The sequence below is a fragment of the Syngnathus leptorhynchus genome, chromosome 7 (genome assembly GCF_054491065.1).
Source record: "Syngnathus leptorhynchus isolate UIUO chromosome 7, UIUO_Slep, whole genome shotgun sequence".
NCBI classification, from domain to species: Eukaryota; Metazoa; Chordata; class Actinopteri; order Syngnathiformes; family Syngnathidae; genus Syngnathus; species Syngnathus leptorhynchus.
The window spans coordinates 9716286-9738321 of record NC_141201.1 but is presented as its reverse complement, the minus strand read 5'-3'; the positions used below and the strand labels follow the sequence as shown (position 1 = coordinate 9738321).

General features: G+C 38.8%; 2 protein-coding genes across 7 annotated transcripts; both read right to left on the bottom strand.

The window, feature by feature from the left end:
* Positions 1 to 551: 551 nt before the first annotated feature.
* Positions 552 to 13243, bottom strand: igsf5b (immunoglobulin superfamily, member 5b). 2 transcript variants are annotated; one of them, XM_085917224.1, is made up of 10 exons: positions 13139 to 13243; positions 11678 to 11774; positions 10061 to 10369; positions 6429 to 6556; positions 5407 to 5572; positions 4557 to 4688; positions 2995 to 3019; positions 2266 to 2354; positions 1611 to 1675; positions 552 to 1391 (listed from the first exon to the last, which is right to left on the bottom strand). In XM_085917224.1, the coding sequence occupies exons 2-10, from the start codon at positions 11724 to 11726 to the stop codon at positions 1281 to 1283; spliced, it is 1074 nt and encodes a 357-aa protein (XP_085773350.1). In that variant the 5' UTR covers positions 11727 to 11774; positions 13139 to 13243; the 3' UTR covers positions 552 to 1280. The 2 variants fall into 2 exon arrangements, with proteins under 2 accessions (XP_085773350.1, XP_085773351.1); XM_085917225.1 differs by lacking the exon at positions 1611 to 1675.
* Positions 13244 to 14075: 832 nt separating this feature from the next.
* Positions 14076 to 21379, bottom strand: sh3bgr (SH3 domain binding glutamate-rich protein). 5 transcript variants are annotated; one of them, XM_085916017.1, is made up of 12 exons: positions 21183 to 21361; positions 20369 to 20554; positions 20193 to 20273; positions 19534 to 19626; positions 18847 to 18999; positions 18473 to 18499; positions 18175 to 18198; positions 17839 to 17865; positions 16660 to 16686; positions 15972 to 15992; positions 15835 to 15893; positions 14076 to 14705 (listed from the first exon to the last, which is right to left on the bottom strand). In XM_085916017.1, the coding sequence occupies exons 1-11, from the start codon at positions 21225 to 21227 to the stop codon at positions 15876 to 15878; spliced, it is 702 nt and encodes a 233-aa protein (XP_085772143.1). In that variant the 5' UTR covers positions 21228 to 21361; the 3' UTR covers positions 14076 to 14705; positions 15835 to 15875. The 5 variants fall into 5 exon arrangements, 4 of the variants coding, with proteins under 4 accessions (XP_085772143.1, XP_085772146.1, XP_085772144.1 ...); XM_085916020.1 differs by lacking the exon at positions 18847 to 18999 and having other exon boundaries at positions 21183 to 21379; XM_085916018.1 differs by lacking the exon at positions 18175 to 18198 and having other exon boundaries at positions 21183 to 21366.
* Between the last annotated feature and the right edge of the window lie 657 nt (positions 21380 to 22036).

The window sequence follows — 22036 nt, the reverse complement described above, 5'->3', positions numbered from 1 at the left end:
CTTCTCCTCAAGTCCTCCGTGACTTGAACATTGAGTTGGAGACATAAAAGAGCGAGAAGCACATACATGATTATGGTTGTCCTGAAAACACTGCAAAGGTGTTTCCTCTTTGGATTAAATGATGATGAGACTTTCAGTTCAAATGCTGAAATGTGTCTTTGTCTGCCTCAGCATGCATATAATCAATCCAACCTAAGAGTAGCACAGAGAGACATCCTTGCCTCCATCAGGGTATCAATCAATGTGCAGTCGAGGTTCCCCCCCTGCAGTGGCTCAGTGATATTCTTAGAAGCCAATTATTGAGTAAGTGAAGACAGGAAACAAAGGAGGGGCTCCAAATGCACACATTTGCAGCAATGTTAGGCCTTCAGCCAGGAAGCCAAATGTGGCTAAAACGAGAATTTTGTTACACTAATTACGGAGACTGCTGACAAAGAAAATGCAAAATTCTACAAACTACCGTAATTTCTGGACTATAAGCCGCACCAGCTAATATTAGGGAGAAATCCTGTTTTGTTCATATAGTATATAAACGGCACTGGACTATAAGACACAGGTGTGTTAATGTTTAATTTCCACATATAAGAGAATATGCAAATATTGTAACATATGAAAAGCATGAAAAATCCATAGATAAACCGCAGAGTTCAAAGCTTGTGCAAAAAGTAAGTAGCTTATAGTCTGGAAAATACAGTATATATTTATTGTTTTTGATCACTGATATCAGAATCAGTGAGACATTTGGCACATTATTTATTTAATATAATAATTTACATTATATTTATCAATTTATTAAAATTGTTGGGAGGATTTTTGTGCAATACAAGCATTTACAGTCGATCCTCTTGACTATTTGGTTGTACAAAATTTGAACCTATCCTGAATCCTACTCTAATACAAACTTTTGTTTTGGCTAAATCAGTCAAAACAACAAAACAAGAATAAAGCAAAATCAGCTGCATTTACTAAGAAGTGACTCACAAGCAGAAAAAATGAAGTCATTATTCTCACATTAGATTGTTTTTATATTTTACAGCAACGGGTAACTTATTTCTGCACCTTCTACTCAAATTCAAATGGTTCTTCAACCATTGCAAGAAGAGAACAGTTTTTTGTTGTTATTCCTTGTCCTGAATTATATACTAAATGGTTGTCAACCAGCATGCTGAAACAAATTGTTTTTGCCTTGAGAAGTTTGTCTGTATTTAATACCTTTCCACTGAGAAAGTGAATTTACAAAAAGGTTTGGTGAGAATACGTTTCACCCACATTAAACGTATTCAAACTGTCGTAACTCTCCGGATGTTCTTAGAGTTGCCTTCGGAAAGGTCGACTTGGGTGTGATGGTCGCTATGTAAAGACAGGCTGCTAGATGTTACAACATCAGGGACCTGAGGGACACAAAACACATATTTAATAGAGAAGAACAGTACAAAACGCAAATTCCCCATTTTGGTCGGTATTTTGTAAAAGGTTGAGAGCAGCAGTGAGTCTGAGTCTTTTGTATGTCCATCCAGAGAGATCATCCCTACTCACTAAATTGGTGGTTTAAGTCTTTCAATGATAGCAGATTTAAAACGAATCTTTTCTGTCTCCTTTCCCTAACTTACCTTCTCAATGTTGACAAAATCCATCTTGCTATGCATTCCTTTGATTAGTTCTTTGTTCTTTGCATCTGCAGGGTGGGAGAAAAAGCCATTTAGCCCCATCTAACCCTCCACCTGCAGATCAACTACCTGTGGTTTAGATTGAAATAACTCCAGCCTCATTCATACAACATTTGCCCTGATCTATAGATGTGAGTGATTTAGTGTAGGTTAATTGGGCCTATTATGTCACTGCTGCTCATGCACTTGGAAACGAGAACAAAGAAAATTGGAACAACCATCGTTAATAAAACGTACACATAATAAGAGCCAGGCAGTCACATAACCACACACAATGTCAGGGTGACCCCAAACAGAGGCAATGTTTTAAAACCTGCCTCATTTTGTTATTTGATTAAAATGAAGTTATTTATTCATATTTAAGTTGCTTTTTTTATGTTTTATAGTCCCTTTTTTATTTTTTTTATCTGACATTTATGCTCTGTCTAAAAGAAGATTAAATCAAAATTTGCTTATCACTTGATCAGTCCTTGAGTGTCTCACTCAAATAATCATTTGGAGTATGACCAGTACTTTTTCACTTTTCCTTGAGCCTTATTCGAAAGGAACAGTCGTCTTACTTGAGTACAATGTTGACAATTCTAGTTATGATACTCACCTGCTGCGCCCTCACTCATGTATCCCAAGTTGACCCTGCCACCTGTAGACTCAACAGGCAAAGTTTGTCCATTGTTTATGCCCTCACACCTGCAATTATCCAAAATGCATAAACAAAAGTCACCTTATAAATAAATAATTTGCTGTATCTCATACCACACTTTTAGTAAGTACTACCTTGTTCTCATTTAGGGAACGGGAGTGATATTTACTTTTCCGACCCATATTGTGACTCTTGCGTGAAAAGTAAAAACAAATCTGGCAATTTTGAACTCGTGTGATGGACTAATGTTTATTTTAGGATTATCATGATAGGTAACTGATAACAGGTGACAATGATAATATTTTCAAGTAGATTTATTTCTACTTGTGAACAGTTTCCTCACAACGCAGAACTTTATCGTGGGTTTTGTGGGTTGTTTTTTAAGTGCACTGCCAGTAAGGAAGATATTTAACAAGACTCAGTACTCTCCCTTGAAACACTATAAAATGTAGTTCAGCTGCAGATGAAAATGCTGACAAATAAAAAGTCCGCTATATCTGCCTCTTAGACAATCTGCCAAAGACAATAATGTTTATTTCGTGCAAGCTATTTTAAGATCACAATTTATATGCTTGAGCAATGATAAAAATATAGTACCCTCATTTTTTAAAGAAGCTTTATTGGCAGTTATATTTGCTCCCGCAGTCCACTGTTTAGGGAAATGTCCAAAAACATATGAGATCTTACCTGATTGCATCTTGTGTACTTCTCTCTGAAAGGCAAAGAGATTTTTTTTTTTTGTAGCAGATTTAGCACAAACTAATTTCCCATTGCATTGCTGTGCCATCTCAATGCAGTGACAAACTAGGACTTCTATAACATACACCAACCAGTAATTCTTAGTTTTGGATTCTGCTCTAATAACCTCCAGTTAGCAGAGTGTTAATGAGTTTTATAACAAGCCTTCAACATCATATAACAAGGATGTCGACAATGTTAGCCCCATGAGACATATAAAACCGTTACTGTTGCTGTGAGAGAAACTGCCTTTTGCTGTTATATAACAAATCCCCCCCCCCCTTCGCTCAACTCTCTGAGGGGAACCAGAGCAGCGCCTGTTATTTTTTTTAACAATAATTGCAAAGTACACATTACTCTCACATATGGCTCGATTAAAGAGAGCGGCAAAGCACCATCATTGAGATGCAAAACATTGCTCCTGCTAAGATGTAAGAATCTGAGTCATGGCGAAAGGAACACTCGGTTACAGAATCAACTGCTGGAGATAATCCTTTAGCCCTGAACCACAGCCCTAAATTAGTTACACTGCTTTCCAATCAGTTACAGGGATTACGACAACTTCTAAATGCGTGACTCAAGGCAATTTTTTTTTGTTGTTGTGCTGTGGAAAGACAAACTTCCTCCTCCTTGAATGATCCCCTCAGAGTGGACGAGTGTCCAGAGCCATTTCTGCAACACCTCCACTTCTTAGCCACACTACTGCACTATTTCAACTCCCCAGCCTTAAGACGAAGCTTCCTAAATATTGACCACCATGTCTGAGCACATCACAAATCAGATTAGGAGTTGCAGTAAAACTGTCACAGTGACTTTAAACATTAGTAATGGGGCTCGTAGCATTTCAGTTGCCAATTATTTTTACTGTACTATGTACTATTTTTGTTGCAAATTGAATGTAGTGAATTATGTATACATATTATATCAAATGACACTACTGTATACAATGCAGAAAGGGAAATTCTGTTCTTTGAAATCCCGCATTCCTGTTCAAGATTTCAATACTGTATATTTAATCAAAGCTGTGGGAGTTTCTGTGACATAATATGGCATTATATATTATTGTTGCTTTTCTCTGACCTCTTATCTTTGCAATACCTTCCTCTGTTAAAGAATACACCATCAGTTTATAGGACCTACAATTTATACACTGTATTATATCTCTATATATTGTATCTGTCTCCAAATTGCTCCGAGTTACATCTAGCTCAAAAGTCTCTCGAGTTGTTGGTGTTGATCCTTGGTGATGGCAATCCAACCAACCCTGCAGTCATCCTACATGTCCGAAAATGCTCTTATAAAAGTATACATTTCTGCTGACAACTAATGTTCTTTGTCCAGTCAGTAAAAAAAAAAAAAAAATTTCATGTCCTTGGTGAAGGCCAATATTACAGAGTGTGACCGCCTTTCTTCTTCATTATACTTTAATCATAGTCTCTGTACAGAAATGAGAAGGGGAGAGGCGATACTTTTTTTCATCCACCCCAAGCAATTCAAAGAAAAGTGCATACTTGCTTGTCTCCTTTCTTTGTACCAGAGGACAATGCAGATGCAGAGCAGGAGGAGAAGAAGAGCAGTGAGGGAGGAAGTTATTGCCAATGGGACTGTGCAGTCGTCATTTTCATCCTGCACCACCTCTGCAACTGAGGAGGGAAGGTCACATCGGGAAAGAGATGAAAACTTGTTATTGTGGAAGTTGGTTGCAGTATTGAGAACAGGCTATGAGGATAAATAGTGTTGCACAAGTTTAAAAATCCGAAATATGCTCTTCCATAAATGTCTAATTGATGTAATATTTTTGGGTGGGGAGATAACCAAAGAATACACAGAGGATGGATGTCTTGTGAAATTCGCCTGGCAACACGCACTAAGCATGAAGTAGTACCACAGCGTTTTTCTTTTCAATAGGTTTCTACAGTACATTCGTGGCTGGCACTTTTTAACTGTGCTTTGAAGGAACAAATGAGAAATTTGACCATAGACAAGCACGTTATATAGAAGATTCATTTTTAATGTAACCTCCACAAAATTTGATCTCTGCTTTTGACCCATCATGGTATTGGACACAGCAAACACACACAGCTTGCAGCACACACTAGGGCAGGATGCTACCTAAGTGCCCAGAGAACAGTTTAGGGTGTCTTGCACAAAAACACCCAGCTGTGTTTGGGAGATGTTGGGCACCCTATGGAGCCAGGGGACAATCGTAACCACTTGGCCCTGGCTGACCCCGAGAAAGACTACCGTGGGTTTTTTGACACTGAACTTGGGTCTGCCAGTCACACAGAGTGCACCTATTGCAGGTGGGTCCGGAAAATGATAAATAGATTTCACTGTAATATGACACTGGGGATGTCTTACCCACTGTCAGACGGATGCTGCTCATCAGTGGCGTTGAGAGGGCGGTCACTGAGGCCAGACAGTCAACACGTGAGGTTTTTGTCGCAGTCATGCTGAGGTTGCTGCTCACAGTGAAGAGGCTCTTTCCCGTCTCTTCACTGCTGAGGTTGTATTCATTCTGGCTCAACTTCACACCAAACCCAGACAGACAAACCCATTATCATTTGCTGCATATGGAAGAGTTTATTTACTCGCATTGCCATGGAAGAAGAACCAGTTCAGTTTTTGCCAGCTAGAAAAATGGTGAATTGTCCTATACACCTTTAAATATGCCAGTCATCTTGTCTTGAACATTGCTAGATGTATTCAACTGAGTACTTGTCGCCTTCATCCTTCTGTCCAAGTCCAGCTAGAGGAAATGCTGCTGGAATCAGTTAATCTGCCATGCTGCTGTTAATCGACTTAATTCTGTGCCCGGTGGATGTTGAGACGCTGCAGCAAGGCAGCTGGGCCCATCTGCAGCACCCACCGATCACTGGCGACTGACTTCCTAAGGGCTAGATAGGACCCACATCCAACCTTGCTTCTTGGCATTAGAAATATGTGATGTAGTTAAACAGCCAAATGGGGACCAGCTGACATTTGGAGATAAATTGATTGTTATTTCAGAAAAAAATACAAAAATCAAAAACAAAATTATACTTTTAAAAAAGAAAAAAATATTCAGGGGTAAACTAATTATCTATATTATTATGATGTTGAATATCGTTCTGAAACATTAAATCTGTCTCCTTTTTTTTAGGCATTAACTCTTCATCATAATACCCTTCATCTCCTAATTTTGCCGTACTTTCTTCTTGCCCTGACTCAGCTGGGAATGCTCACTTGTTTAACCAGGCTTGCATTCACTCTGGTGGTTGGCTGATGATTAGAAAGTGCGTAGTTATTATCCGGCAGTTATTAACCTGACATTTGTATCTCATTTCACCTGATAGTGGTATGACAAATATGTTTGTCGTGCATGATTCTTGTTGTTTGTTTACCTTTTTCCCATTGACTTTCCAATGCAAAGAAGGTTCAGGGTGCCATCCCATAGCATCACACTGAAACTGGACCAACTGGCCTTTTAAAGTGATTGTATTGCCTCCAACAATTTCCACAGTGCCTTTTTCTGAAAATAAACAACAGAATAGCTACAGTCACACACTTATCACTTACGATGAGAGGATTTAAGCCTTGAGCCACAATTGGTAATTTGGTAACTCACAACGTTGCACAGTGATTTCCCTCAGGCAGCGATGAAAGTAAATTATACTACTTTGCTGGCATTAACCCACTGTGGCCAAAACCACAAGAATAACATTAGATAATACAATTATGTCACTTTCTGGGGAGCACCACTATATAATCAGTATTAAATTTGAAAAAAATGATTATTAACATTGTAAAGCTGTAAAAAATTTGGTAATGTACTTATGGAGTATGAAACTTGCAAGTATTTCAAGGAGTGCCCAAAATAGGGTTTAACACTGACACACATCCAGGCGTGTGTAAAGGATGAGCAGCAACAGAACCTTTGTGGGCTTGTTCACTTATAGGAAAAAACAGACTTGCTTGATTGATTGAGCACCTAAAAGTGTCAAAAGCCTGACAAATGCTTCTCATCTTCTGCCCCTCATCGAGCACCTTGCCAGCTAAATAACCCTCTATGGAGCATAGAGTTACAGTGTATTGTCAGGCAAAAAAAGTGACAAAGGCACAGACTATTTGATTGCTGAATTTGGAGACATAAAGAGCATTGAGCCCCGACGTATTTAGAGGTCGGTGATATATACACAGACAGACAGAGAGACAGACAGCCAGACAGAGCGCACCAAACTACCATAAAAATTGTCTGAACTCATTTTAAAATGGGCAGTTTGCACCGTTGTGGGTGTGAACACAACTGGCTTGATTTGCCACCAATAGAATGCCCCCGCAACCTGACTCCGAATAAGCAGTAGAAGATGGATGGATGGATGGATGGATGGATGGATGGATGGATGGATGGATGGATGGATGGATGGATGGATGGATGGATGGATGGATGGATGGATGGATGGATGGATGGATGGATGGATGGATGGATGGATGGATGGATGGATGGATGGATGGATGGATGGATGGATGGATGGATGGATGGATGGATGGATGGATGGATGGATGAGTGGACAGCTCTTGACATGGCAGAAGGAGAAACTGATTTGCCCGAGTCCATGCAGAATGTTGAAGTGCACAAACTGTACATTTCTTAGGATGATGTAAAGCTAAAGACACACTGGCAGTGATAAACAGCTTGAAGAAAGCATGCTTTTGCTCCATTGGCAAATGATGTAACACTGCTGGCACAGTGGCGGTGACAAACAGCTAAAAGCAAGCTCACTCATCCTCTTTTAAAGAGAGATGTCCGAGCAAGTCTTTCTTTCATTTTCTGAAAGTAATTTTACAGGATAGTCACCCATATCTTGACAGCAAGAGAACCAGATGCAACAAAATATTTTAAAAAGAGTGTTTGAACAAGTTTGTGTGTTTTAGCAAGCTTAGAGAAAGTGGGAGGGCTAACCCCCCCAAAAAAAAAAGTATTTCGTCTCTCTATGTAGCAGATTATCACCTTTTACAGGTGGTTTGGAATATACTGTACCACCCATGACCAACAGCAGCTTACTGTAACACCTTGGGAAAGAGATTCACGAAGTTTGCGACTTACTGCAGGAGATCTTTGTGTTGATATGGCGGGCCGTTATTTGAGTGCAACGCTCTGAACTCAGAGCATTCAAATGCATTTATTTGTTCACATGAGTATCTTTGAGTTAAAAAAACAAAACAAAGGTTCTATGTGTGCAATGAAAGCCAGAGAGGGAATGTGCAGCAGATTTGTGGCTCCCTTCCAACATTCTATGTGAGGCTGCAGTACACAAATCACAGAGTTGCTGACTATTAAGTGGACGTGCCAGGATGCACCGTTAATTCCAAGGCTGTGTCAGGTCAGAGCAATCGTCTGCTTCCAGACAGCCAGAGGGGTGTATGGTCTGTGTCGTAGAGGGCGGAGTGCTGTTTCACTAACAGTACTATTAATGAGTGAACATGTCAGTGGGGATTTGCTGTTCCGGCATGCTATGAAGATTATCTTTGTAATATAGTGGAAAAATGGTTCATTGGGGCTTGCTTAATCATTCAATCATTTATTTATTTATTTATTTATTTATTTATTTATTTATTTATTCAGATTATCAAGATTATCTTTGTAATATAGTGGGAAAATGGTTCATTGGCTTGCTTAATCATGCATTCATTCATTCATGTATGTATTTATTTATTCATTCATTCGTTCATTCATTTCTGAGTTCTCCATTTAAGGACCAAGGATGCAAACAAGCAGAAGGATAAGGTCATTGTAGCAAAGGTCTGTACAAATCTTGTGGCATTTAATGACTTGTCAGCTCATCTGAGATATGCCATTTCCATAAGACTGAATAATGCTGTGCCAGCATCAACGGTTAATATATTTCAGGACATAATTTATTTGTGATTAGAGGAAATATGTGTCTTTTAATTAAGCAACTAATGGGAATATATGTATGTGAAAATCTAGGTGCAGAGAGTTGTGTAAACGTATCTGTTATCTAATCTTAAGAGGGCATCATTATTGCATGAAAAGCACAGCTATCAATAACTGAACAATTATTATGATACTATATAAATGAATTTGTGCTGCATTGCATTGCATTATATTGCATTGCATTGAATTGTATTGTATTGTATTGTATTGTATTGTATTGTATTGTATTGTATTGCACCATATTCCAAAAACATGCATGGTAATTGAAGACTCTAATCCATAGGTAAGAATGTGATTGTGAATTGTTGTTTGTATATGTATGCCTTGCGATTGGCTGGCAACCATTTCAAGATGTACCCTGCCCCTATCTAGGACAGTGAACTACAAATGTTTCATCTAACATTGCTGGTATGGTGTGGTGTGGTGTGCTATGGCATGGCATGGCATGGCATGGTATTGTTTTATTTCATCACCTTTATTAGTATTTTAAAATCAAATATGAGTCATTTTTCTTTGTATTGGACCTCTATGTCCTGTATGACACACTACATTGAAATGTAATTTGTTTTATTTTATTTTGTCATCCCCAACACCAGTCTTTGTGTCCACACCACTACAAAATGGTTATAATTAGAATTTTTCAGTTCCTTTAAAAGAAAACTACAAAGCAGCTTGAATCGCTTTGAGCTCGTGTGGTGAAGCAGCAGCAGCGTGTGGGTGCCTACAATCAAAGCAACATTTGCTACTTATTTATTTGTCCTTATCGAGGTTATATTCAGTGTGTTTTGCCATTGCACTTGCAGTACAGTCAATTTTAGTGCTTCTCCATATCTTCAAGACGCGAGAAGAAAAGAAGCTGAGGGAAATCTTTTTCTTCTGTGACATCCCAATCATTTCTTATGAAGAAATTAGGTACACATTACATCGTCAAAACATAGTGAAATCAGGCACATTTTGAATTAGAACATCTAGACATCTAAACAAATTGGGCAATGTGGATATTAAAAACACTGTTCAGCACGGTAAAAGAAAATATATATATATATTAAATAAAAAGAGGACAAATATGACACTGACCTTGAACAATGAGGCTTGCTGTTTTCTTGTCATTGCCCTCAAGGTTACAGCTCACTTGACCCTCATGGAGCCTCTCCACACTTTTGAGAACCAACACCCAACCATCTCCATTGTGACTTTCCACTGCCGTCACATTGGGAATGAGGCAGGAAAGTACGCCGTGAACTCTGGAAATGGTGACCACGACTGTGCTGTTCAGCTCCCACAGCATAAGAGCCCACTCTGCACTCTGGATCCTGCAGGTGAAGCGGGCCTCATCCCCTCTAAGGACAGTCAAGCTGACAGGCGACAGCTTTAAAAGAGCGGAAACTGCAAAATATTCAACGTAGAATACTGAATTGATTGTTTTGCCACATTTAGGGAAATGAAACTACATGCAATATGAAAAATTTATATGAATTACACCCAATCCTACATTCATCATAAATGCCTAAAAATACACCCAAGAGGTCATCCAATAACTCAACAAGAGTCGTGCATGATGTCATAGGAGACCTCAGCATGCCAATACAGAAAGTTACAAACGTCACCTCTGTCCTGGCTACAATATTCCCAAAAGACTAATAATATTTTTCAAACAATATAAGTATTGCTTTGTTGGCATCTGGTGGCAACTTGGTGCCAAAGAACTTTGTTGAAGGGGTTTAAGCGCTTCATTGAGATAACATCTTTTCAGAAAAACAAGCAAGTTCAGATTCATTTCAAATCAATTAATTTGATTTATATTGCTAGTAGAACCAGAATGTATGCCTTGTAGGAAAACGCGGTTCACTCTCTGTAATACATTGGAAATATAGAAAAGTAGCTTCCCTCCAAAGTACAAGCAGTAAGCTCTCATAACACGAAAGGTTGAATGTATGTTTTATTGTTTTGACATTTTACAATGAACTAATTGCAACTTTAGCATACTAACTAAATAAGCCTGTCTTTTATACAAAGGTTTTTCATAATGGCAACATTTTGACTCTGGAACTATGGATTCCATTTCCATGTTTTCCTTTGGGAAAATGTTCTTAGTCATCTGGAAAATAAGTGTTCAAGAATGGATCATGTTCGACTACAGGTTCCACTATACATTATTAAGAGTCTCTTAGAAAAGGAGAAAGCAAGCTCCTACCAACACGCAAAGCGATGTGGACTAATTGGTTCACGCCACAATACTCAGGGTGATGCATAACTCCTTTGCGGTGAACTTGGCATAGAGGATCATAAATTATTCAGCCATTTAGGAAATGAGGCCTGGGAAATAAAAATAAAAAAAAACCCATCTGGGCCAAACAAACAGTTTATTGCAATCATAGAATGGCACACTAATGAGCATCATTTGAGTTGAATCCTATCGGGAATCAAGGACCAGTGATTCTGAATTCTCCTGCTATTGGTTCCATCTTACTGATATTATTCAGAAGAAAATTCATAACAAAGTGCAACGAGATCATTAGGAGCTCCTCGAACTAGATGGTCTGTGGGTGTAAATAGAAGTAGTGCCGCACTTCAACACAAGCACTCTGGTTGTTAGTGCATATTTTACAGGCCTCCTTGACATCACCATCATCATCGTCATTATCATCATCACTTGTCAGAGAGGCGGCAGTTTGCTTTATGCTCAATTCTCACCTTGAGTGCTGCACAACAGAAGAAGCACCCACCAAACACAAATGTCCATGATTGTGCATTTCAAATGAGGTATTCCATCAATCACAGCAGAGGGCACCTGAAAATAAAACAATTAATGACTGCATCAAACAGATAGTCAGTCATCTTGGTGTAAATATATTTCAGTCAAGTTAAGTCAAACTACACCATCCAGCCAAAACATTACGGCAAATAGACACAAATGAGATCCATTTCAACAAATGTATCGACATTTGTGCCGCAACAAAATATTGCTTTGAGTTATGATTGTGGTGCAGTGGTTGTTGTTGTTTGCTGTGTCCCTCAAAGGAGGCAAAATATGAAAAATGCTTTTGATTTATTTCTAGAAATGCAAATTGCAAGTGCACTCTCTGAGAGCATCAATCAAAACTGAGCGATATAACCAAAGTCATTAGTTCTCAATCTTTTCTCAGCGCCTACTGTAAAACACGTTTTTCAGCCAAGTACCTCCTAACCAGAACAAAACAAGGAAAGACTTAAAACAGAATGCTGTGCCATCATTGTCTGCTACGTACTGCATCATTTTAGAAACATTTTAATGTGGTTATGAAGTGTTCCGTTTGTGGAAATTAAGGCATATTCAACAATAATAAACCTAACTATAAAACAATGCATCAAAATAGCAAGTTAACCTGGAGGTTTAATTAAAGCATTGGGGAAAAGTGACCACTTAAAGGACTGTACAGTAATTCCTGTGGGAAATACGAAATGAAATGGTGATCCCCATTAAATTGTCTTCAACTAAACAGTAAATTCCTCTTTGCTATTGCGAAACCAGTAATACATACACTGCTTAGAATGCCTCCAGTAGAAAATACCAATTCAGCATTACGTTTTGATATTAAAATATAATAAAGTACCAATATTGCCAAATTTGTACAAGTGGAAAACAAGTACATTGTAATTCTTGCACGTACCTCCGCGTTAAGTGACTAGCAGGAAAAACAAATAAGCAAAATGAATTCAAAATAAGATGCATAACTGGTACAAACGGCACATTATAAATAAAGCAATCAAATAAATGGATGTACATACTAAACTTAATTTTACTCAAAGTGGTTATTTACATATAATAAATATACGTAGCACTTGGTACCCTGAAGTAGTTTTATTTATTACATTATATAGAGCTCTTTATAATTATGGTGATTAATTCACACTTTAATGTATCCTTCTGTTGTGCTTCTTTTCTCTTGTTTTTTTCTGTTTATTTTATACATTCAGATTTGAGTGTAATGTGTCAAAGATCCGCAAAATAAATACAATCTAAATGCTGTCAGTATTTTTTCCGTAATTTTGCAACATCTCACAAAGTGTGAATCAAAGAGACGTTCAAATTCTTAATATGCCTGTACAAATGGGGAAGAATCAATATTGCTCCCCTGGTCTATGCTATTGTATAATCAAATGTGTCTGACTTACCTTATTGTCATTATGAAACAGCCGTAAGAATCCGCATACGATAAATATATTTCATGAATACTTCTATACTGATATGTGAGGGGCTCTGCTACATCACCCAAAAACGTCCTGTTAAATATTAGCAAAATGAACTTTGCCCCTCAACCCAGACTGATGCAGATACCTGCACATGTAGATTGATTGAAACAGTAAACAGTGAATGGCCCTTGTATAGTTACACTTCCCACAAAGCACAAAAACAAAAGTGAATGGAAGCCCACATTGGTTAATGCCTGTGTACTTTGTGCACTACAGTAAAAAGTGTAATTGAAAATTATCATTTGTATCTTTGCGACAGCTCACGTACGTGATCTTATGAGATTGAGTAGTGTGAGAGAACAAAAGGTTTCTTTGTAGAAGTGAGGAAACAGCCTTCTGCTGTCAAAAGCACATGCATCATTCCACTCGGTGAAGGTCAGTCGGCAAAGAAATATTTACTGCTGAGATGTGCGTGTGGGGCAAGGAGCGGAGTACAAGCACATTGTGGTTGTTGTGGGGACTTTAGTCTTGTTCCATCTGAAGTCATTTCTTTCCAAACTTTCAGTTTTGTGTGACACTTAAGATAAATGTTTCGTGCTTTTCCATCTGTTACTGATGATGCAGCATCAGGAGTATTTTGCACAAGGATTCCGCAACATGATCACAATGGCCAGGGATCGAACTCCCATTAAAACTTAATGTGATGGTCTTCACAATTAATTAAAACGGAATCATTTTCTTCGAGCAATGTGTGCAGATAAGAGGTTAATTTACCTTTCACACTGACATAACCTAGAGACAACATTAGAGAAGATAATGAAAACTGTGTGGTCCCATCACACTTGCCAGGCTTTGAATAGTGTTCTATTGATCTATAAATAGTCAAAAACGTACCAAATATAGCCACCTAATCATGATGTTTTTGAAAACCACTTTATTGCAGTTGCATCGCATTCGTGTCTTAGTCACATATTTGTTTTGAACAAAGTGCATTGTTTCCGACAACAGTTTTGCCAGAGGTCATTGAAGTGGCGGACTAGCTTGTAGTCTTTCAGCATGTGCTCATGGCTTCCTCATTAGAAATCTTAGTGTGTAGAATCCATGCAGCTGTCTTTGTGTTGTGTTGGTGAAACTGAAAAATAAAATAAGGGGCGGGAGACCTCGAAACAGAACTTGAGGTAACAAGAAAAATGTATACCAGTGTGAATTTTTGTCTTTACATGTAAACATGTGAAAGATGTTTGTCAATGTAGCATTAAAGACATCATTTGCAGCACTATGCTACACTGCACATATTTGTTAGGCCTACAGTAAGTGTCGAAATGTGAAATATAAAAATTCAATCCATTGTTGCGATCAAAAGAAAAGGCGATGATGACTTTTCACTTGACAACTTCAAGCACATGACCCGTGTTTTGTGTTTTTTTTGTTTTTTTTCCCAAGGCGGGTACAGCGCTGCCTTGGGGGAAGAGTCGAGACGCTGCCTAAAGGAGTCGAAGTGGTCAATGGTCAGGGGTCAGGGACAGATATCACAGGATGCTCCTTCAGGCTGGACAAACAAAGCAAAAACACAAACCAGGTCACTGATTTTTCAAGTGGATGTGATGGTGGAGGGAGCCGCCACCACTCTGCCAGTGTGCCACCCAATCCAGCCACTCCTCCGCGGGCGTATCCCAATCTCACTTGGCAGCTTTCGCTAACGCACTCTGACAGGGGCTCGCAGGGCTCGGGAAGGGGTTGCAATTTCTGCAATGCTCGCTCTTCCAGAACCTGCATGTTTCCTTGACTGGGTCACAACAGCCTGACATGCCAAGACTAATTGAAAGAGAGGCACTGCAGAGTTGGATTATGTAGGATTGTTACCGTCACTGCCTCACAGGAGCCAAAATTGAGACGTTTGTGCTTTCGCTGTGACGACAGTCATGTTTGTGCTCTATGAAGCTGCTAGTACATGAACCAAACTGACCAACAAATAATGACGTGCCTCAATTAAAATGTAAGCCTGAATATTCAGCAGTCATGTGATTTGGACTTCAGACATTTTCCCCGCAAAAATACCAAGAGATGGGTCCCAAAACATGTAATGGGATGTGTAAAGCCTTGAATACAAAATGTATTCATTTTACATTAAAAACCAATATAAACACTTTGTTAATTTTTTTACAGTCAAGAATTATCGATGCATTCTTGGTATGATGACCACAGTTTAACCATTCAGTCAATGTCTAATTAATTATAGGAGTAACTGATTGTGAATCAAATACAAGTTTCATTATATTGTGTGAATGTTGAGACGCTGCTGATTTTTATCAAGCTTTAATTGCATCTCCATTGATCGGTGGATTTGATCTCGGTCAAGGAGCAAACAGTGTGGCTTGTTTGTTCACTTCAGAAACTATCAGGTTTAGATCATCTTGAACTTGTTCCACTATAATAAGATTAATTAATGATGCAGCAATGATGCCATGGTAATACATCAAAGCCCTTACTGTGCATCCAATCAGATTGCTCTCCATAATAGTCACATTTGCATGCTTTCTGGCCTCATCTTTACAATGGCAGATTTTTTTGATACAGCTCCATCATGGAATCAAATATGTGTATCTCATGGTGTGGCTCATGCTTGTAGATAAACCTCTGCTGTCACCAAGTGGTAAAAAACGGGACATGAGATTTACCTAAAATGGGAGGGGGTCAGTATGTTGTTTCCTTCCCTCAACTATTCAGCCTCTTCTTCCTGTTGGGAGAGACACATATTAAATATATTGATAACAAAATGGTTAGTGGATTAATTCTACTAGCAGTCAGTAACTACCTGTGTTTCTTCGTCTTCTCCCTGTTGGATACAATCAAAGGGGAGGGAAGAGCAGAAAAATGAATATAAAGTGAAGGCAGCGGGATTAGACTGCATATTAGTAGACATTCAACATACAAAATCTTGAGTTAAGTAAATGACAACCCTTACTCATTTACAGATCTAGCTCCTGGGTTGGGGGGCTAAGTAATTCTTCAAAAGTGGTACTTTATAACAGTGATGCAGCATTACGAAATGTTTAAGGAATAAACAATACGTGCAGTTTTTTAATTACATCAGGCTTCCAGCAAAGAGGGCAGCCTTTGGTGTTCACTGGGGAATGTAAAATACATATTTGTTCAAAACCAAGAGGTGCTCCATCTAATATATTTATTTTGGTATTAACAAAAAGCGGGTGAGACATATTTCCACTTGTCTGGTCCACATTTTTGTGTTAACACAACCAGCCAGTGAACATGTCCTAGCTCATGAGCACCAGCCGTTAACAACAAATGTTCCCACCTACATCAAAACGGAAAAACAAAATTGTCCTGGTGGTAAAGAGCCATGCATTGACGTTAAACCTTCAAACAAGACACAGACACGTAGAAATTGGAGCCTTAGGGAAGAAAGAAGTCAAAAAAAAAAAAAATCTTCTGAATACGCATTGAACACAGTCACTGCAAACAAATATATACAGTAGAGGTACCTCTTCTATGTCAGGCTCTTCTTCCTCCTATGCAAAATAAAATCAAGCAGAGTTAAAATAATAATAATAATAATAATAGTAACAATGATAATAATAATAATAATAATAAAAGGCGCATGTTGAATGGGTCAATTTTAAAAAATGGCACATCACCATAACCCTAAACAAAAGATACGAAATATATTGTTGCAGTTATGACGCTTGTCGGCTATCACAAATTTATGAATCCAGGTCATGCAGCATCCAACAAAAGGAAGACTGAAGGACATGAAAAGTATCTTGAAGAAAATACTACAGCCAATTGAATAAAATATCACATCGCTTTTTTCGTCTTCAACCTACAATCAAAAAAAGGATTGACAGCGATAAAGGTGGAGAAGAAGACAATGGAAAGGGGAAAGCAGCCAAGCAAAGCAGGAAAGTGTGTGGCAAAAGACCAGGCAGAACATTGGAATGTCTCAGGGAAGCACATCACCTTTTTTTCCCCCTCACACAATGTTCAGGGGCGATCTTATCACTAGTTCACCCAAGATATGTGAAATTGAACACATCATAAAGTTATTGCTTTTTCAAGAAGCAGTTACAAAGTTCTTTTGGCCTTGCTGTGTGAAAAGGTGTTGGACTGATCATTTCGTGAATATATATATATATATATATATGATAATATAATATGTGTATTTGTTTGTGTTCAGCAGATTTTCAATCAGCATTTAGAAAGCAAATTGTAGCTACGTTATAGAGTGTGAACTTGACGATGAGCATTACTTTATCTGCAAAACGTCCCTAATCAAGTTACTATATCAAAAGGCAAATTATTACTAATTCAAATACTGTAAATCCCTGAATCCCAAATTCTGTAAAGATGAATGTTTTAAACTAGTATTCATTTGTCATACTATATCTAATAAATACTATACAATATAATGCAAGTACATGAAATTATCAAATTAAAAAATAAAGACGACATCTCTGACTATAAGTAAGTGCAAGCTCATTTTGTAGACTATTATGAAAACGTTACTTGAGCAACACACTTTGGTGTCCATTTCCCCGATTAATGTTTTAGTAGGATAGGACATGGTGGATAAATATGAAAGAAATATCTGGCAAACTAGAAAAGGGAGAAATGATGGGAAGTGAAAGGTAATCCAAAAAAGGATATGAAAGTCATGTTTCTACCTCAAGCTGCCGTAGCTCCTCCTCCTCCTATAAGGAATAATAACAAACTGCAGGTTAGCAGGCTTTAGGGAGCAAAAGAGCAGGACAGGCACGTACGATCAATAAGTTGTCAACATAAAAAAATGGCGGGACAGTTGAGGTTGTCAAAAGCTACTCATGGGACTGAAATGAAGAGGAAAAAAAAAAGAGTGAAAAAATGTGAAAAAAAAAAGTTAGGTATCATAAAAAGATGGAATGGTGAAAGACAAAAATCCTCATAGGCCGTCAAGAACTCTGTGGTGTCAAACACACGCAAGTTGAGAGGGCAACTACAGAAAATGGCCAATGTACAATTACCTCTGACCGCAAATCCTCTTCCTCCTGGGATAAGCAAATCGAGAGATGGACATGAAGTCAGGCAGAAACGGGTTAAGTCAAAAAATTTAAGATCTGGAAAGAAATGTGTTTGACTTATAGGCATTGTATTGCCAAGAAAACAGCACATAAGCGAGGTATGATTAGTTTTGAATGGGCATGGGGACACAATTGTTGCACCACATTGATTCTACCTCGCAACAAATGCCCTAAAAATGTGACCAAGATTGGCAGATGCCAAAGAGAGGACTAGAAAAAAATTTCAGAAACAAAAACATACCTGTTCTTCATCTTCCTCTCCATGACCCTGTAACAGAAAGACAACATGGTGAATATTGATCTAATGTTTGTGACCACTTGACACAAAATGATTTTTTTTTTATATTAAATTGTCATCAACAGTTATACATTAAGAAGAGAAAACAAAAGTCAAACAGTGATGCATCCTGTATAAGAGTAAAAATGTGTGGATTATTAAAAAAAAAAAAAATAACGAAAGGGAATTGATGGGGAGATGTAGTTGACCGGAACCAGGAAAGACGACAAAGCCTGAGAAAAAAAATGACGTGGAATTTTGGGCTGCTGAAGGTGAAAACAGAGCACTTTAGGAATGTTTGGCTAAAAAGGAAAATAATGTTAGAGCTCATCAGTTACTGTATCTTCAGGTTCTTCAGCTTCTCCTCCTTCCGTGACTTCATTTTCCTCAGGCTCCGCTATATCTTCCTCCTCGTGACCTTCTCCTTCTCCTTCCTGCGTCTCCTCCTCGTCTCCATGTGCGTCCCCGTTACGATCTACCTCTGGAACTTCCTTTTTTTTAGGTGAAAACAACAAACTGGTTATCAGGGTAAATAAATTAGATAGTTAGATCGTAAATGCAAAGTGAGTGGCATACACGTCAACCAGAATTCTGGAAATTTAAAAAGAGACATTAGTGCACAGTAAAAGTCGAAACAAATCACACGAGTAGGATGATCAGCTGAAATAAAATTCTGTTCCAATTGGTCGGGTTACTTTTGTCACCTTGACAAAACCTTTGTGCATTACAGTACATTGATTTTACGTCACTCACACCCAAAATGAAAACATCACATGCCGTTCCCAACATGTTGATGTGGGTGAAGGGTGTTGGAAACGCAACTCTCCATCATTGTGAGCACAGTGATGGTGTATTTAGTGATTGTGAATTCAAAACGTCTCAGCCACTGAGTAACACAGGAAGACGAGTTAATGTGAAGACTGGACAGGTGCACCTGAAGGAACGTGAGAGTGCGATCAAGCTGACAGGACATGTATGGTTGGACAGGAAGCAAAAAAAAGCAAGGTGTGTCAATAAAACTTTACTATTGAGTCATCTTGGGTTCCCTCTTCATTGGTGTCGTCAGTGTGAGTACCATTCTCCAAAATGTGTTCTTCCTTGTCAGCCTGAAGTGCTTCCTGCGTTGAGGAAAGGATTCAAGTCAACAACCCAAATGTTTGCAAAGTTTGGGAGGAGCAGTCAGGTTCAGTTCACAAATATTGACTGCTCATTAAAAGATTACCATCTGAGTGAAATATTTGTTGGCGGAAAGAACGTCAATTACTTTTTTTTTTTTTTTTTTGGCTGGGGTCATTGAGTGGAAAGTAGTCATGTTTGGTGACACCGATTCAGACAATGCCGAGTCTGTGAGATAGGACGATGCCGATTCTGAGACCGATCACATGAATTAGCTGCACATTTTTCAATTTAGAGCTGCTCTGTGCTTCAACATCTGTCATTTTTTGATTGATGAATATGAAAATTCTATCCAACTTTCCATCTATTTATGATACAAAAATATGACATTATTTCTAATTGTTATTGCAGAAAATGCACAAACGTACAGTGCCTACCGAATGCTGTGGCGTTCCGTGAAACATTCAACAAAACGACCATTTTAAGGACCACCAAAGAGTTGAGAGAAGAACTGAATACAACGAGCAAGAAGAGAAAATGAATTGACAAGAAAAAATTGAGTCTTGACCTTTGAACCTGGAGGAGGGGCCAACCCCAGGAAGGCATACACAGAGTTGTCTTCCTTGGCATCAAAGAATGTCTCATAGTCCTGAGGAAAAACATCACATTCATTCTCAACAATTATTCTCTTCATGTCCGTATAAATAATAATCATCGCATTAAGTGTTGTGATTCTTCACTGACCCCACAGTAGCTTTCTTCATTGAAGATCTGAGGGGGCAATGGGATGCCATTTGAGGGTTTCTTCTCCTCTGGTACATTCTGCCTCATCCATTTGCGGTTCTCCTCATTGCAGGCAATGTCCAGCTGAGTGTAGTCCACCTTCAGTGCTTCCAGGAATCCCACCACATCTTGTTGTTTCTTCTTGATCTGGAATTAGAAGGAACAACGATTTCTCATCACTGTGCTGTGGTATGTGGACTCATTGCGAGAAATTACCCTGTTTCACATTTTCTTCAATTTCATTCTCAAGGAAAATGTCTTATTCTCAAGACAATCTGTGTTCATCTATCAATACCAGCACCGCAATACAATGAAATACTCTTCCACTAGATGGCAGATGGTACATACTGGAATGTAGCCATATTTTATGACAGTTTCTGTTTAGATTTTTTTTTTTTCCCCCTGATGTGAACTCTTGTGTGCATGTGCTTGGCTCTAAGATAGGGAGAGAAGCCCCTCTTGTAGGTTCTCCCCACTCATGCAAACAGGCCCGTGTAGAGATCGGACAACACAACAGGGCCGTCCAAGAGGGGTGGTGGTGGGTGGGGGGGGTTTACTACCCCAAAAAGTGGACACGAAAGTTGACATTAGCTCCTGCACGGTCCGTAATTAGAACACATGGGCCTTGTGTGCTTTGCTTGCAAATGTGTTACCAAACATAGATCCATGCCAAATTGTTGAAAAGCGACTGACGTTGCATTTGTGTTGGGAAGAATACAGCAAAAGAAAGTTTGGTTCACAAACAATCAAACTATTAGAAAAGGTCCAAACTTACCGCCGTGGATCCTGATGAGGTGGCGAGAAATACTTTGATCACCATAATGTTGCTATTTTCTTATTAGCGTAAGCAACAAGTAGGCTCTCAAAGGAGAAGGTAGCCTCCCTCCTCTATTATTAGAAGTTGCAGGGCGACACGCACAGCCACACGCACGAAATTGCGCGCACCCACACATATAGTGCTGAGGTTATTTTTGCCAGCGGGTTCCATCACCGAACGATTGGTGGCTTGTGCCCTGGAGGAGCAGCACTGATTGGCAACTTTAACTGTCAGTCGGCCAAGGGGAAAGTAAAGTTAGCCTCCAGCTCCTTGCTGAGCATACATGGACAGAAATAGTCACGACGGGTGCGCTAAATCGTTGGTGTGTGTGGTTTTTTTTTTTCACTTTCTTTGATTTTTGTTTTTGCACCTGTCACTCACTCAAATGAAATGTATTATGTTTTATTTTTGTACGTGTTCGCTATTGCAACCCTGTTTGTCAGTGTGCAGTCAAGCCAAACGGCATCGGGAGCACTGACCCACTTTTACAATCTAAATTCTAATATTTGTTTCAATGAAATTGTCAAGATTTATTCCAATCCAAACGATCCATTCTCTTTATTCTTTTGCATTTCTCTTTGCTTTTCTGCTTCTGGTGCTATATGTATGTTTATGCATATTGGAATTTTTTTTCCAATCAAATTTCAGCCTCTGTGTTGCCATGCTCGGGGCCTTCAGAATCATTTATTCAGTACCATGTAACATAAACTGGTGATTCTGCAAGGCATAAAAAATCATCAGGTGTGTGTGGCAAATTGTCCAATATCACTTAGTTGGAAAATTGTGTCTCTGTTCTGAAGCTGGCGCCTTCT